Raw genomic sequence first — 18,847 nt, forward strand, 5'->3', positions numbered from 1 at the left:
TGACAGACTTTGTGAAGTTGTTTATAGTCATACACAAATAATATTCTGTTTTTATAAAAAATAGAAATAAAACTGAAACAGAATAATAAAATTTGATAGCAGTGTGCATGATGAAAGACGTATATACAGTGCGTCAAGTGTGGCATAGTCAGAGAGTGGATGCCAACTGTGGTCTGTGAAGGTATAGACTAAGTGTGGTGCCACCTTGTTGTTTTTCCCAGGCTAGAACCACAACTTGGTGTTGGTTTGATCTTAGTGTTATGTATCAAGGTCATATTATAAGGAATTTGTACATCTATTAGTCTATGACCATGTAGATTTGTACTTGTCATGCCTAATACAAGTATATCAATAATATAATATCCCTACACCATATCGACTCAATGATTTAATCATGTTCTCCACTTTCAGCGAGATAATAAGTGGTTTGATTTCACTGAAATGACATTTTATTACCAGTTGACTGCACTTCTTGACTATTACCTGTCCCACTGTATTTTGATCACCATGCTGATTGCAGTAATTCTCATTTGAGAATTGTTCCTTGGAGATGAAGGCATGCATGTGAAATGTATATTGCCATCCACGAATAACTGAAAATGACATTTTTGCACCTCCAGGAAGATTTTCAATGAATGGGTGATACAAATATATACTTTGAATCAGTGAGAATAGCATGTATTTAGACTGCTTGTTTGGTTTATATTTGTCACCTGTCCTATTCTGCAGCCAAGTAATTTTAACACCCACATCCCCTCCTCCTCACCCTCCCATCATTATTCCTCCTCTCGTTTGACTCATAATTTGGTTATTAGCGAATTTAAAATGATAGAATAAACTGTTGATGTCGTGTTGTGTTGACTGCAGCTGGGAAGACAGATGGCACGCTGCAGGGATTACTAGATAGTGTAATCTTGTGATTAAGACAATAGGATGAAAACCAGATAGGTGTGCATCTTTTGTATTCACTCTTAATCCTTCCACTTGTGTAAATAAATGCACTGCTATATTGGATATTAATGAACAGATAACAGTTGATAGACTAGATGTGCATCATTTCACAATCACTAGAAGTCTACATTGATATACAGATGTGTAAATTAGACACAAATACATGTAGTGCAGTGTTTGGTATTACGATAAGATACAGAATTTGGAAAACAACAGACCCAGTACTCAGTAGTGAAGCAACACTGAACGAGTGTCTGTGTCTAGACACAGGACATAGTACACAGGACATGACAAGCTTGATGTCGCACTATATTTTTTATTTTGCTTGAAGCCAGAGTATTAAAAACATATATTTTTAGTATTTTCGGCGACGCGTTGGGTTGAAAACAGTGCATTAATTTAGTTCATTAGGTTTGGCCAGAATTCATGAAATAGAGAAGGGATGTTTTTGGATATATTATGTGCATTTGTTTAGCGAGTTGTAAAGACCATATATGTAGCATAAACATTTTTAAATGAAAAAGACATTATCCACACAGTGCAGACTTCCTTTTCAGTAAAATGAAATTATTCATCATGTATACAGTATTTTCATTTCGTAATAAATGTATGTTTATGGAGTGAGTTTGAAATGTTCAATTTTCTAAATTACATTCAGTTCCACTTCACTGCCTTCATGTACACAATGTACTGGTAGATGCAGTGAGAGTTGGCTGTCACTTTTCTCTATGTACACAGACAACTACATGTATACGTGTGTACAGAACGTCTTTTGTGTATGCACTCTTCAAATAGAAACAGTATCATGTATGCAATTTCTTTCTCACGTCAATGTAGAGACATCATTTTCAGGTAGAATTTGTATGAATACAGAGTTGAACTAACATATATTTTGTTAACATCACAGGTACAATAGCTCTTTGAGATGAATCCCACTTCATAACAAATGCAATAACCGCTGCATTTCAGTGAATTTAGTCTTCAAACATCAATACAAGATGCCTATTTGAATATAAAAGAAACTAGGAATGATTTTCAGAATTATGACATGAACAAGGCCATATCTGTCACAGATTTTTATCCACTGTATGATTTATTATAGCAATTTGCCTTGTATTTGAGGTGCTAACACTCATAACTGTGAATTTATTTGATCACATCTGCATATGTACACAAAGAAAGAGCTTCATGTCTTCAATTACTCTCAAAATAGCAATCTGAATTCACAGAAATGGGATTTTCTTGCATTCATTCATCCCCATATTGTTATGAATTAGATTCCTTCATAAGTTCAAGCCTTATCTGTGTCCATAACTATTTCATAAATTGACAAAGCGTGCAATGAAAAGACACATTCAAGGGTGAAATTTTCAATTTGATGTACAAAAAGGCTGACAGTGATTGCTAAATGCATGTCAGAAGTAGACATGATAAAAAAGAAAAATCTTCTTTGAAATCAGATTTTATGTAAACCATGTCTATCAAGGAATAGAAATTTGTTACTGTTATGCAGTGAAAAAGTTGTACTGAAGGTGAATAGGTTATCTTTAAAAGGTTCAATTTGGGAGATGAAGAAAAATGTTTTCCGTCCGTACATGTGACAAAGTGATTCCTTTAACTAAACAGAGAAATGATGAACCATGAGATGTACCCGTAGATATGTTGTAAGAAATAGTTTTAAATTACTAGGTCTGCATAAGAACAATCTTACATTTATCCACAATGATTACAGAATAGCAGAATAAAGCATCAATACATATTTAGCTGTTCTGTCCATTACTAAGGGTAGGAAGGAAACTGCAGATGTTCTAGTGGAGAAAGTTGTTGCATTTTATTCATGAATAGGAAATTAAAAGGCATGTATTTACTGAGTATGGACTGTTCCTTACATAGCACGTAGATGTAGAACAATACACAGGCTGTGACCTTTCTTTTGTCTTGGTGTCCATTTTGAAATTGACGTGGTAGTTAATTAGCATATATGTTTAATAAGCTGTATCCAGCTGTTCTCACTGTGGGGTGGTATTGGATGATAAAGATGGAAATATTCATGACACACATAGGGGTATATCATCTGTTCTCACTGTGTGATGGTATATTGTATGTATTCATGACATACCAGTATTTCATAAAACAAAGCACTCTCTCTCTCAGAGACAAATAAGATAATGGAAACAATAGAGGTGCCACATTTCATGGTCATAAATATTAATATTATTGAAATACAAATTAGAAACAAAATATTTTTTGCTGAATACAAGAACTATTTTTTCCAGTTACATATTAGCTGATTATGGGGGTGGGGGTTATTTAGTGAGATTTTGAAAGTGTACATGTATATATGTGGGTGGTGGGGGCACAGTTTTGATTGGAGAAAGTTCTTGGTGGTGTGGATATTTACAGGGGGGGGGGGGGTGTTCTATATTATCTATCCCAGAGACTTGCTATCTGATTCCATATACTACTAGCTTGACAATATGTGTTATAGCAAACAACATTTTCAATCCAGATAGCCAAGTCTATGGGCTGAGGGATTTTTGTAGTGAGGATGATTGTGATATTTTGTAGTTGTTGCTAGCATGGATATGTACTTTAGGTAGGAGTGAGGGTCAAATGTTTGTGAATTAGTTTGCTCTTTTCGTGCATTTTTTAAAACAGATTGTTGCTATCACAAAAAATTGGAAGGTGAAACTCCGACCTTGTTGTAAATATAGACTAAGGTCAAACTCCTCCTTTGATAGACCCCATGTCATTTACAGACACTAACACTGTGTATTACCCAACTCACCCTCCAAGTGTGTTTATTTTCACAAATGAACAAGTCATAAACACAGATTGCTTGCAACATTAACGAGGCCTTGTAGTGCTATAAATCGCCATGGAAAGGGTACAGTAGGCATGTTATTTGGAAGGATGGAGAGAATTTAACTAAATGTGACAGGGTTAGAGAGTCAGACCATACACTCCATCTATATGTTATAACCTTTGTGTAATGGATGAAGATAGTACACTCCATCTATATGTTATAACCTTTGTGTAATGGATGAAGATAGTACACTCCATCTATATGTTATAACCTTTGTGTAATGGATGAAGATAGTACACTCCATCTATATGTTATAACCTTTGTGTAATGGATGAAGATAGTACACTCCATCTATATGTTATAACCTTTGTGTAATGGATGAAGATAGTTATCATGAACAAATTGAAATCTTAATCACACATGGTGAAATAAGCCTGTAGTACATAAATATCGGTTTTAGAGTGATTAGTTTGTTAGACTCTGAGTAACTATTTTATGTAGTGTCAAATCACCTATGTGTGGTAAAAAATACTGTACAATATATTCACTAATATTGTGATAATTTTCTTTTTTATGTCACAAACAACACTATTGATTTAGATTATAAAGGATATGTTGTTACTACAATTCAAAAGGTGAAGTTGTGATCTCAATTTACATCTTATCGTTATTTCTTGGCAGGATGGAAACAAAATATGTTAGAGTAATGAAAATATAAAATATGAATGAAGAAAAATGGAATATTTTAAGTATTCATTGCAGCAAACATTAACAGCATTACAAGAACATATGCGAGTGTTTCAGTGCTGTGATGATACACTGCTACAAGTACAAAAGTAATGACATGACGTCAATACAGACATTATATTCATGTACTTGAAAAGAGATGTACATCAACACTCTTATGACATAGACAGCACTACAAAAGTGATGACAAAGACAGCACTTCATAAGTGATGACATAGACAACACTACAAAAGTGATGACAAAGACAGCACTACATAAGTGATGACATAGACAACACTACAAAAGTGATGACAAAGACAGCACTACATAAGTGATGACATAGACAACACTACAAAAGTGATGACAAAGACAGCACTTCATAAGTGATGACAAAGACAGGTCAGCATTACAAAAAAGTAATGACGTACACAGCACATCAACAGTGATGTCATGCAAATGTAGAGAGTACATCAAAAGTGATGACATAGACAACACATCAAGTGATAACATTATAGACAGCACACCAACAGTGATGACATACAAATGTATAGAGCACATCAAGTGATGACATAGACAACACATTAGTGATAACATTATAGACAGCACACCAACAGTGATGACATACAAATGTATAGAGCACATCAAGTGATGACATAGACAGCACATCAAGTGATAACATTATAGACAGCACATCAACAGTGATGACATACAAATGTAGAGAGCACATCAAAAGTGATGACTGTTGTACAACACATCAAGTGATGACATGTACAACACATCAACAGTGATGACATACAAATGTAGAGAGCACATCAAAAGTGATGACTGTTGTACAACACATCAAGTGATGACATGTACAACACATCAACAGTGATGACATACAAATGTAGAGAGCACATCAAAAGTGATGACATGTACAACACATCAACAGTGATGACATAGACCACATCAACAGTGATGACATAGACAGCATCATAAATGACACAACACACATAAACATACCATCCTTCATATGGCGAGATTGTGCAAACTAGGAATAGAAATCTTTACTTTCAATTTCAACACTACAGTGAGTTTGGTTATACGTTGTATATTAACGGCTGTTTGTAAGTTAGTATAGTTTGTTCTACATGGCTTTGATTACTTCATATAGTCAATAGTCTAAAACTTGTCGGCAAACATTAAATCATTACAAATCGAAAGCATCTATTGAACATCAAGGAATCAGTGCTTATACTTGATTTGAGGTCATAGGTCAACAAGACGTTAGTGGATTGTGAAGAGCTTTATCAATACAGGCAGACATATTGTAGAGACTTAGTTAACATGATCCATATACCATGTAGGAGAGTTTCAGATGTCTGTAATCTGAACCAGGAAATGATTATGACTTGGTACATGTAGAGGAAGTGACTAGAAATCCAAGCATACAGTGATTACCTTCGACAGCACATATAAAATGTCTATATAATACTTGTAAATGTCAGCATTATTGGACGAGTAATTGGCCTTTATATTGTTCAAGCATCATGCACAGGGCTGTTATGTTTGATTCAATATAATAACATCTTGGCATGGGCTCATATAATATACTTGTAGAAAGAGAGTCAATTAATCCATATCTTGTCTATTGGCTGAATATGTGAGTCCGCTACGCTCACGGTTTGATTATACTTTTATTTAAAAAACATAAAGGAATTTTTTTTGATATTTTGCATTTCGTGGAAATTCTTAGAGGCATATTCATTTGAAAACAAACGTATGGAATGTTTGGTTTGTATTAGAAATAGTATAATACATCATTTGTACTTGTTGGTAACACTAATGAGGAAAGAATTTTTTACCATAATGTTCAGCTCATTTGCATACATGTATATAGATCTGTGCTAAACATAGGAGTATCACATACACAAATGATCCACGTCTAATCTAGTTTAGATGCTAACCATGGTATTGAATCCAGTAGTATATCACTTTAAGTTCTCTTGTAGTTCACCACTAAATTATACAATGTGAGGATGGAATTCTGACTCAGTCCAAGATATCGCATCATAGAATTGGACTGTACAGAACAAAGATATCACATCATAGAATTGACTGGACAGAACAAAGATTCCAAGCCATACCAAACCCCATATTCTGAATGTCATCTCTATTTATCACAGACCAGGCTCATTATGAATTTTTCTCATCACCATTTCAGTCTGTGTGAAAAATTGCGTACAATTATGAATAATGAATACCGTATGTGTAATGTGAGAATCAAATGGTTGCCATAATTATCACTGAGATATCACTGACAACAGAGATGTACACGTGTACAGTCTTGTCTGTGTAGTCATCTGAACAATGAGACATTTTACCCATGGTGCAGTTCACCCCTTTTGATATAGGTGCAAAATCTAAATTGATGAAATGTACTAATTTGTGATCAGAAGCCATGTAAATGTTAACATGATATCTGATCAGTGATGGTAATTGTAACCATAGGCAACCAATCATCCTTCAAAAATACTCTTTTGTATTACCCATGGGAACTCTCTTTTGGATACTTAGCAAAATTATTTTCCTTCTTTGTCTGTCTGTGGAACGTTATTGTCAGCTATTAATTAGTTTTAAGGTATTTCAAATTTTGAAATATGTGTATAACGATCAATGAAAATTCACTTTATTCCTGAAATTTGATAATTTATCTCTCACTGATGTATATGTTAAGATGGTGTTGGTACAGTGCATAATGCATTATAAAAATGTCAAAATCTGTATTTCATGCACACATGGATATCTGTATATTGCATATATGATAAAAGCTATATACTGATTATCACAACTAACTGCATGTGCCAAATTAATAACATTATATTTTCAAAGCCTCAGATTCACCTAAATGCATGAAAATAAGCTTTATTGACATTGACAATATATTATCTGTCTGTTTGTATTTCATAATGTTTGGATATCTTTCATATGAAATATAGATTAGTATAATGATAATAAACTGACAAGTTATGATGTGTCAGAATATTCATAATTATTGTCTAGTCGATGGAAATAAAACCGTCAGTATAAACTGATAACGATTCATACATGTATTAAATTAATATGACTCAAATGTCTTTTCTCTGCAAGCCAAAGTCTGTACTAGGACAGCACATAAATAGACAACGGAAATTTGATGAGCTGTAGAGGACCCCAAGAGGAAATGATTTGGAAAAAGAAGCAATCAAAATTCATAAGATGTATTCTTCAGAGATACACATATCTCGTAATTAATTGAGAGATATATTTTGACAAATTCTTTATGGACGTGCTTGCTATTTGTAAATGTGTATATTTCTGTGATGTTAGATATTCCCAAGAGAAAGGTACAGTTTACTCATCCCTAGGCTTTGAAAGATTTACTTGATGTGAAATCTCCTCTGACATATTAGACATAAGCCAAGTATTTAAAAGGTTGAATTGGTCCTCGTGATAGCCAGCTGAATAGACACTACTACTGTTATCCCAATCGTAAAGCAAACAGACACTAGGATAGATATCACCCCTATCAGTTAGATTGGGCCAATCCATTGTACATTAAAACTGTGTCTATTTCATGTTTGTTGTGTCTTCAGGTGATAAGGAAATGCTAGTATGCTTGTTTTGTTTTGTAAATGTACAAGCGGAGTTCAAACATTGTGTCAGTTATACCTTCATTTTGTTCTGAAAATGGCATAGTATGCAAGTTAATCAGTATGCCGATTGGGTTGTCATCATTCGGCACCTCAAATGCTAAATGTTACATTCCTCTTGAGACGTGTTCATGTGACAGTGTACGTGGAATGATCAAGTCGGTTGGAGGACGAAGTAATCTCCATCAAATCGTCATCATATCTCAACCATTCTGCTTCATTGACCAGGACGTTACTTATGTACATGTATGACAGTTATAATTTTCATTTCACCACAAACAATACCCTACATGGTGTTTACTTGTAGATTTTATTTTTTTGATATACATTCTTTCCTATAATTCATGTTGAGACAAACATGGCCTCTGTCTTTCGTTTGTGACATGAACTCACTTGAATTTTTCATTGAATATGCTCACAAAAATGGGACTTTTAAAGAGCTTGTAAAATATGGTATTTCAGTAAAATGCTATGAGAGCATTCAGGCATTTTGTATTCAGAGACAAATGAATATTGCTTAAAAGGTCACCTATTGAATTGTATAGAAGCATGTTATTACAGTTAGACAGACTGCATCATGCTACAAAGTAAGGATGTATGTGTGAAAGGAATTTTAAAACTGAAGATAAGATGTCTATTTACACCATAGTGTTTTTATTTCTATGAATATTGTCATTCTGTCCTTGTTGTTATTTGCAATTTCTACTGGTTGAATTCAAAACAGCGTTAGGCATACATGTACATGCTTGCATATAGATCTATGCCAGCATGTTTGAAAACAGTATGTATTTTTAAAAAATGGTTCCATTGTGAACAAAAGCTGCTAACTGAACAGTTGTGTGTGTTGTTCCTTCCTTGCTGTCATTGGCTTGGTGCGTCAATATGATATCTTTGTTCTGAATGATATAGCATGTCATGATCCGTACAATATCTAACCATATATAAAGCATAATAGGGTCAGTGCAGTACAAATTTTGGTGACCTTCATGGTGTCGCCACTGTCTCTTTCTTGAAAGCAAATTCTGTGAATAATTGATAGTTTTTTGGCATGAGGAATCATCCTGTTTTCTATTTGGTATGGCTTGATGTCAAGTGATGCATACACAGGCCTTTAATATTACATTAGTACATATAAATTACAATGCCAAGTGTCATTTGGTCTGTACGTAATGTGAGGCATAGTAACTGTGAATATCTACAAGACAAAATACAGAATTTGACAACAAAATATTTCAATTATTCATTACTGATATTATTCTGTCAGCATTATTCCGTTTAGACTTGCCAAATCATGTTGTAAAATAGATAACTATACATAAATGATAAACAGAAGATATATTAGGATAATAGATAAAGGGTATATGTGTTTTGTTTAAAATTGAGCAATTTTTGAGTTAATGTTAGCCACATCATAGGATTAGATATAAAGAGAAATAAATTATAGATGAGGAAAAACAGTTATGGAGCAGAATTATACAAGAAATTGGTCCTGATCAAAGAACCGATTACATTCAATACTTTTGTCTTTACCGATAACATAGATAGCACTAAACTAATGCAAGCACCAAGCATTGCATCATGGGTATTCAAACTGTTATGTGCCTATGTTAGGTTAATGTTTTGCAAACTTCTTTCTTCTTTCAAATTGAAAGTTATGAAAAGAATTATAATATGATATAAACTACAGACAGACAATATGCATATTATAAAGTTGATTAAAAAAAAAGGTCTATTGTCAACTACTATTAAGGTTGGCCACCATGAGAATTAAGTAATTGTAGATTGGATATCAACACAATTCCAACACAATTCACTAGCTTCAAGAGCCAATATAGACAGCTGATTATATACATAGATAATGAAGTAAGAATAGAGAATATATTGTTCATTGTTCCAAGAATGAATAGGACAGTAAAATATAGATATTTTGGAGTGATAAATTAGAAATAAAATGTGATGTTTCGATCTGTCAAGTATGGATTTTGATGACACCATGATTTGATTCATTGTTATATTTCTTCTCCAAACTAGCGGGATAATATGTTGTAACAGTTTTGTGAGAAATATTGATGTTTGTATTGAGGTTTGCCTGTTATGAGTTGAACCCTTCACATAGTTGAAACAGTTCAGTGACAATGGTTGTATAATGTAGTGAGTTGAACCCTTCACATAGTTGAAACAGTTCAGTGACAAGTGTTGTATAATGTAGTGAGTTGAACCCTTCACATAGTTGAAACAGTTCAGTGACAAGGGTTGTATAATGTAGTGAGTTGAACCCTTCACATAGTTGAAACAGTTCAGTGACAAGGGTTGTATAATGTAGTGAGTTGAACCCTTCACATAGTTGAAACAGTTCAGTGACAAGGGTTGTATAATGTAGTGAGTTGAACCCTTCACATAGTTGAAACAGTTCAGTGACAAGGGTTGTATAATGTAGTGAGTTGAACCCTTCACATAGTTGAAACAGTTCAGTGACAAGTGTTGTATAATGTAGTGAGTTGAACCCTTCACATAGTTGAAACAGTTCAGTGACAAGGGTTGTATAATGTAGTGAGTTGAACCCTTCACATAGTTGAAACAGTTCGGTAACAAGGGTTGTATAATGTAGTTAGTTGAACCCTTCACATAGTTGAAACAGTTCAGTGGCAAGGGTTGTAAATATAAACATAGAAGATGTGAGCAAGAATAGACATGCATAAGTCTTGAGGGTTTTTTCCTTTTTACTCAATTTCCCACCTGGCTCACTGAGTAAAATGTGAGCAATGGCAAAAACCTGCTGCAGGCTAGACATTGTAGACCGACAATACCCTCGGTAGTTCATCATCAAACTACCCCCTCCAAAACCATGGCAATAAATATCTGTGGATTTTGTCAATTCATTGAAGCATTATCATACTGTTTTGTGACTTATTTACCACTACAAATATCAGAATAAGAGGAAGGTTACACAAAATCCATCCAATATATCATCATGTTAGTAATAGACACAATCAAATTATCATGACGTGCTCAGTTTTCAACCCTCTCCCTTTTCTGACTCTAGAGGGCATGCTTTTGTTAGTTTTTTGGATGTCTACATATGGTACATGTCAATCACAAACACACGTGTAGTGCATTAACCCTGTTTATCTAAATGAAACAGCAAAGCATGCAAAGGGACTACCTCCCACTTAGCCCTCAGTCTGTGCCAATGGTGAAAGAAGACAAGCGACACTGTTTAACAGAAGATTGACAATGAACAGAGAGAAGGAAGCATGGTGAGATTTAGCATCCCATGTGCTAATGTATGATTATGGGATAGTGACCAAAAGTCTTGAATGTGGGAAGACATAATTTCTTCCCATTCTCAGCTTTAACACACTCATTTGGTCTTACTCTGTTGAGATCATCTGGTTATAGAGAAAAATCTTGGAACTTGGAAAGATATACATGTAACTTCTCATTCTAAGGAAAGAATACTTCATTGACTAGTTTTACTCTTTCTAAATTATCACACACAGCAATGTTAACTTCCTAGAAAAAGTTATGGTGATGTTGGTCCACTGCTCTCACTGAAGTTTCTATGTTTCAATCTCTGCCATCTGTTTGTTGAGTCTTGTCTCAGATAAAGGCATTCACCTTCCGGTCTACAATGTCTACGATATTGGCATTCTCAGACTTTCCCTGATGCTTTAAAATAAGCTCTTCCGTTGCAACAGCTCAGCTTTCTTTCTCTAGCCATCTTTAGTTTCACTGCTAATATGATAAGTTGAGTGTTTCAAATAGAATAAGAGAGTTCATTACAGATTTAGTAGGAGTTACATGGCAATGAATGAATTCCTTCTGCCAGACATGATAATTAAAAGAAATAGCAGTGTTAGACAGGCAAGAAAAGTGACTACAGCTGTCTGTGATATTTGAAATATTACCAAAGTGACCTTTTTGCATTTTGTGAGTTCTGAACTGACAGCTAGTGTTAATTGCAATTCTGGATCTTAACCATTTTCTCAGTAGTGTTCTAATTCTCAAGTAGAGATTGTAACAAATGCAGTCAGGGCAAGCGTGGTATTAATGACTGGGATTCCAAATAAATTTTTCATCTGTGGTTGCCTCAGAAAGGAAGTGATATAAAATGTCTATCTGCTCCAAAAGTGTACACAGGAGTTTAATTATACATGTCTGCATCAACTGGTAACTTGACCTCATCAGGATCTTTCTTGAACTTTATAAAGTAGATATCCAACTGAGCTGACAATTTACAATATATGTTTATATCATCCTGTGTTTCTTTCACCCATATGTGAGTTTCAACCCCCCCCCCCCCCTTTACTACAGTATGTGAAATATTTACAGAGAAATATGAGTGTGCAAGAAATATTAACATGTTACTTTTATTTGAATTTTCAATTTTGTCATTTGAATGGATTTATTATACTATACTTTACCCACAGACTGTATTCTGACCCAGATATTAAATGAGAAAATATGTAGTCCTGCAAGTCATACTTTGCAAGACATCATCAATTTTGTACAATTCTGACTCAGACTTGAAATATGTTGTTTAGATATTGTGTGATAGAATAATATAACATTCAGTATTTCAAGAATTGCAAATATTTTTTAAAAAGTACTAAAGTTTAATACATTACAACTTAGTTAGCTGATGATATCTATTCCACACCCCATGATACTTTACCCCCCCCCCCCTTCCTCCCTCCACCAACCCTATTATGAATACAAAATGTACTATAGTTGACCACTGTGATATACCCAACCTTGACTAACATAAATATGAAGTTGAATAATACATTATGACCTGGAGTGTATAATATTTTCAAAATGTTCATTTGATTTTCATTCCTCACCAAAATAAAACTGCAGTTGAAATGATGTGTATATACATCCAGCCTCAGTCCATTGGGGAAAAGTAAAAATTGTATCCTTGAAATTATCCCACAGAATTCAGATCCTTGGCAAAAAGATAATCCACATTTATAGTAAAAGCAGTGCGAAGTATTACCTTTACATTGTACACTGAACTATGAAAAAAACATGGTTGATGATTTAGCCTGAAGTACATACATGTAGTAGTAGCAGCCTTAGTCTACATTTCAAATTGGGATTATAATGTTATGTCCAATCAAGACTGATGTGTGTACCTTGAGTTCTCTTAACCTGACAACATGGTTTGATTGTCAGCCGCAGTGACAGAATGCAATTATACTTGTATCCTGCTTACATCTCAGCAAGTCAGGAAGGTCATTGTGCTGTCACTGCAGTAGCTGTACACAATTGATGGACTAGGAGATGACTGCATAGCTAGAGTGGCAAATAACAGGATTTTATGTCATTATGATAACATATGGAATAGAATTTAGCATACCGACACATGTCTTGTACATCAATGTACATAGTTAGGATTGCAATTGTCAACCACTTGTCTTATGTATCAGATGCTGTAATGTTTGTACTTGAAAACATGTTTGTCAAGCTTCTGTGTAGTGCAGTGTTATTAGAGAAAAGGGACATACCTTTACATTTTCTTTCTAACTTACAACTTATTGTGGACAGCTAGGAGACTCAGGTTCATTATCACTTTGAGGACAAAAAGTGAAAACTTGTGACTTTATTTACTTTAATACCTAGGTGGTAGAATTTTATCTTTGGCCTTAAGAAATTGACAAATGATGAAGCTGACATTTGATTGGTTGATTAATCCAGGGTAATGCTAGTATTGATATAGTCTAGGTCCTGTCCATGGATTCATCTCAAGGGATGAAGATATCGTTTGATACCCACATGTAGCATCTCTACCAGTACAGTTAACCAAGCAGTGAGAATGAATTTTCAGAAGTGGTTGTACACTTCAAATGGTTTTTATGTAAGAAATGAGTTGAACTGACTGTAGTATTATTGTCTGTGTTTTCCAACTTCACTGTTAGGTTTTCTACCTTCATGCTTTGTGGCACATTATTATCATCCTCACCAGTGAATATCAACGATGGACATATTTAGTAATTTTGGAATTGTAACTTTGCAATTTGAATAACAGAGGATGTCAAACCTTGGTACATGTACATGTTTGTCATCATCTATTTTTGTGCCTGCCTGCCTGCAGAATTTCAGTCCATCTGCCATTTGTCCTTTTATCTCCCCTGCACAACTTATAATATATTAATTGGACGATATGGGTGTACTTTTCTATAAATGGTGTCATTATTTCATACTACATTGCGTGCATGTCTTTTCTATCTGTGTGTCATAACTCTTCACATTTTTGTAAGAAATATTTTTCCCCAGTGTTAGTCTGTAAATTCCTTTCAGACTAAATCTATCAATTGAAAAGGATTGATGACATTTTTATTACAATACGCTTGAATAGGACAAGATGTTGATTGATATAGTGGCCATCTAGACACAACGATAACAATATTGACTTGAGGTGAAAGTATTACCTTTCAAAATGAATGATAACTGGGGTGTATAGCAGATCGTGTATGCAATGAATTGAATATGGTTATTTATAAATCGTTGCTTTTATGTTAGATAAAGATGCTGGTAGATACTACTTCTCTGAAGTCATTCATTCTGGTTGTCGGAGTCATTTTCACTACATTATTTCAGCTAAAAAACTATGGAATACAGTTTTGCAGACAAGCATTAATTTGTTTACAATGCGATAAACCCCTGTATTGAACCCAATGGACTTATACTTAAATACAAATACTTGTTTTTTATGAGTACACTATTGCCAAGTTGTGTTGGAAAATACATGATTGCCAAGTTGTGGTTTAGTAAAATATATTAAATTACATGGAAATAGGGTTGGGAGAGTGACTCACTGAAAGAAATACTGTTTACAGAGAAGAGTTCATCAAGTCTTTGTAGACGACAAACAGCTGTTTTTCATCGACAGGTCATTTCTTTTAATAAAGGATGTGTAACTGATACTACTTTCCCTGTATTTTTCATGGGTCATGTGTCACTGAAAAAGGGTTTAGGTGAACAGTGCTTGGTTAGAGTGCCCTCTACGATAAATTTAGAATTTCTTTCTTCTTTCACACCATTAAAAATTATGTTTCATGGATTATGATTTTCTCTTTAAAAAAAGAGCACATTCTTTTCCTTCCATATTTCATTCTTATTTAAACAGCTGTAATACAATATTTTGTACTCATTATGACAGCATGTTATACAGAGCTGTGCTGAGTCATGAGATAGAATAAGTGAAGATACTAGTAATCCCCTATTTTTGTTTGATTTATTTATTCAATATTGTAATATGATCTGCTAGCCGTCAGATTGGCTATATTACAGATGATGAATAGAAAATGATCAGTTTGTCCACAGTAATCTAAAATATTAAAACTAGCAGTGCACGTAACTAATGGATATGATTGTTATTACATGGAAACATAAATCTTGGAGGGTTCCCCCCCCCCCCCATCACCACCCCCAGTGTGCCCTCTAATGATAGAGTCACTACATATTAAGGGATAGGGGAACGCTAAATTTTGTGCTTCACTAGAAATTGTGTGTGTCAGTGGCGCATCAAATTGGCCGAGAAGGCACCCCTCCCCCATCTGTGATGAAAATGAAAGCTTCTAGTTAATTTGAATTATATTTGGGGATGTGAGAGAAATGTAAAAAGTAATGATCACCAACAACACAAGAAAATATAATCAAACATAGAGTTGCAAGTCTAGACGTTCAATACAGAAAATTGCTTTGTAACTGTTTTGAAATATTGATGTGAATTTTATGCAGAAAGATCCATTACGGAGTTAGAAAGATGAAAAGAGATTAGAGCAAGCTGAAGTTAATAAATTATAGATTGTTTTGGAATCTCTCAGTGTGTATACCATATGTCATTTTGATAAATGCTTTGGTTTCCAAAGTATTTTAATCCTTTAGTGGGAAGCATAGATTTGAGAAAAACTGCAACCCTGGAAATAGTACTGTGCTAATATATATTTTGTCTGGGAATACACTTTAGTGAAAACAAAGACACAAGTTGATATTTTGATAATAAATTAAAATCATGACTGCAAACTATTTCACAATATTTTTTACAATATTCATAATGCAGTATTTCATGTTGGTGATGAAGTGAGGTTGCGAAATATAGTTTTACTAATATTTTTTTATTTCTAATTTATTATGTTCACAATTGCAATATGTTTGTCATAGTAATTATGTTCAACATAACCTTTACCATAGTAATGTTCAACATAGAGTTCACCATAGTACTTAGTAGTGTTCTACAGTATGTAGTACAGTTCTAATGATGTTGTACATAATGTTTATCACAGTAATGTACTACAGTATGTTCACCATGATAATTAATGGTCTACATGTTTGCCATCATAAAAAAATGTTCTATAGTATGTCCACCATGATAGTGTTCTGCTCATGTTCATCATAATATCTTATACATGTAGTAATGTTCTATATATTCACCATAGTAATGTTCAATATGTGTTCTACAGTATGCAATTTTCCAGTCTGATCACCATAGTAACCACGTCGTACATTTTGTTTCATGTTACAGATTCAAAGGCTAGAAGACCATGGGCATCTCAAAGATTCAGAGGTAGGTTTATAACATGAAATATTCCACTGTTTGTGATTCCCTAGAAACCTGACAGTATTTGAAAGATGTACGTGTCCCAAGGTAACAGAGAAGAAAACAGCACCACCTAGTGTCAGAAATGCACTTTACCACCAGAGACACCAGTCACTATTTATATATAGACATTGTCCTCATGGTCGATAACACAGTTCCAGAGGTATTGGCTATGAAAAGCCTTATGTTTGATGAAATGTGAAGTCAGCCTTTCAGATTCTCCTGAACTAAGGCAATATATCTATTAGCATGAAAGAAATTTAAAACATGACTGACTAACAGGATATCATGCAACTGTGCGTATGAATGCTGCAATATCTGTTATGTATCTGCATCAATAAGGCAATTTGCAAACATTGCCATGTAATACTGCCCCCTAGTGGCAGATATGTGACATGCCATGAGTGGGTGATTGAGTGAAATTGTATGAAACTATTATTGAAGTTTGAAAAAATATATAAATTTACCATCCAAAGTTCATAGTATTAAATTGCTACTTGCAAAAGTATGAAAACAAAGTCTATTAAAAAATTCTTTGCAGAGTCAGACATGTCCATAATGTCCAAAATATATTTATCTAGCAAGCATCCTGTCTCATCAATTCTGGTCATCATTCATAACACTTGTTTATCTGTTACTATTAAAAATTCCTAACATTTAATGAATTGGCTAAGAGCCAATGGACACACATGACTGATAATACTATGTGACAAACAGCACTGAAAGTCTAAACTATTTAGACTAATATGGCAAATGGAAAAGTCATTATTGTTAATAATAAAATATTGTATGTGATGACATGCAGTCTATGTGGTGAGTTTGAAGTGTCAATTTCTTTCTGTCAACTTTTCAACTTTCCTTTGAAGCCGCCAGTTACTGTCGTCAACTTTCAAGCATCAATTTCTTCCTGTCAACTCTTCTGTCCTCAGCCTGAAACAGAATGTTAATTTCTGTCAAATGTATGGTGCACTAAGGTGTACTAGGATGAGATTGAATTTGCAAATATTTTTACATTTTTTTAAACCTGTGTGTGACGACCTACATGTATGTGTCTATGGAAAGACAATTCACCTGTACAGAGATATGAAGTTTAAAAAGTTGATGGTGTCTTTTACTTCATTGAAATAAACTTTTATCTATATGTTTATAGAATGGTTATGGTAAGTACCAGCATTTTATGAATAAAATGAATTTAAGAAATATGTGTGTGGAGTTCTGGTAGATTGTTGAACCTGATATTTTTTAGCAGTATGTAACAAGAAATATGAGTCTTTTGGAAAACTGTCAAAGAATTTGGGGAAAATATGTGGTTCATAGGTTATACAGCAGTTGTAAAGTCAAACGTAATACAAATATCCCACACATTCAAGGGTTGGAAGGTTGGTGTGTGAAATATTGCTGTGGAAATAGCTTCAGCTATAAATAGCTTTGTGGTCAATTAAGTGAACATGGAAACAAATAAATCTATAAACCATAGACAGTCTATGATTAAACTCCCTCACTAAATGATGCATCAGACCTAGTTAGAGAAAGTATTGATATGGTGGACGGGGAAAGATTATGTGAGACACATCTCACTAATAAGGAAAACTAAGTTTGCTTTATTTGAGGAATACTTTGAAGATTTTCAAAAGAAGAAAAGTGAAATCAATAACAGAATGTGGTACAGCTACTTAAAAAGTATTTTACTGCTTTGCCAAAGACTGTGTAACAAGTCAAATAATACAGATCCAAAGTGGAATAATCCCATTTAATTTTTTTTTTTTCTAATGGAATTTGACTCGAACTTTGATATTTGTGTATATAAAGCTGCATAAATTCATCACATAGTATTGCATTTACTTGTTATCATTTTATCACTGAAAACATAGTGGAACTGATGTCTTTGCAATTATAGTTTGTGTGATGTGCAAATGATAAAGTTCATAAAAGCTGACGTCCATTTCATCGCTGTACGGTTGATCCGCCGATGTCCACCTCATCTTCGTACAGTCAATCTGCCGACTTGATTGGAAATAAAATTTGTGTTGATTCAGATTCCAGGCATAACTTTACTGCTAGAGGTTACGGAAGGTGAAATGAGGTAGT

The 18,847-nt window shown here is 34.0% G+C and overlaps 1 protein-coding gene across 4 annotated transcripts in view; it reads left to right on the top strand.

Annotated features, from left to right (window-relative positions):
• The window catches only part of LOC144435760 (RNA binding protein fox-1 homolog 3-like), a 102,430-nt gene that overhangs the window by 18,935 nt on the left and 64,648 nt on the right, over window positions 1-18,847 (top strand). For all 4 annotated transcript variants that reach the window (XM_078124376.1, XM_078124374.1, XM_078124377.1 and 1 more), the window contains exon 2: window positions 16,685-16,726. In XM_078124376.1, coding sequence (XP_077980502.1) covers window positions 16,685-16,726 — 42 coding nt within the window. The remainder of the gene's footprint in view (window positions 1-16,684; window positions 16,727-18,847) is intronic.

The sequence above is a fragment of the Glandiceps talaboti genome, chromosome 5 (genome assembly GCF_964340395.1).
Source record: "Glandiceps talaboti chromosome 5, keGlaTala1.1, whole genome shotgun sequence".
Lineage (NCBI taxonomy): Eukaryota > Metazoa > Hemichordata > Enteropneusta > Spengelidae > Glandiceps > Glandiceps talaboti.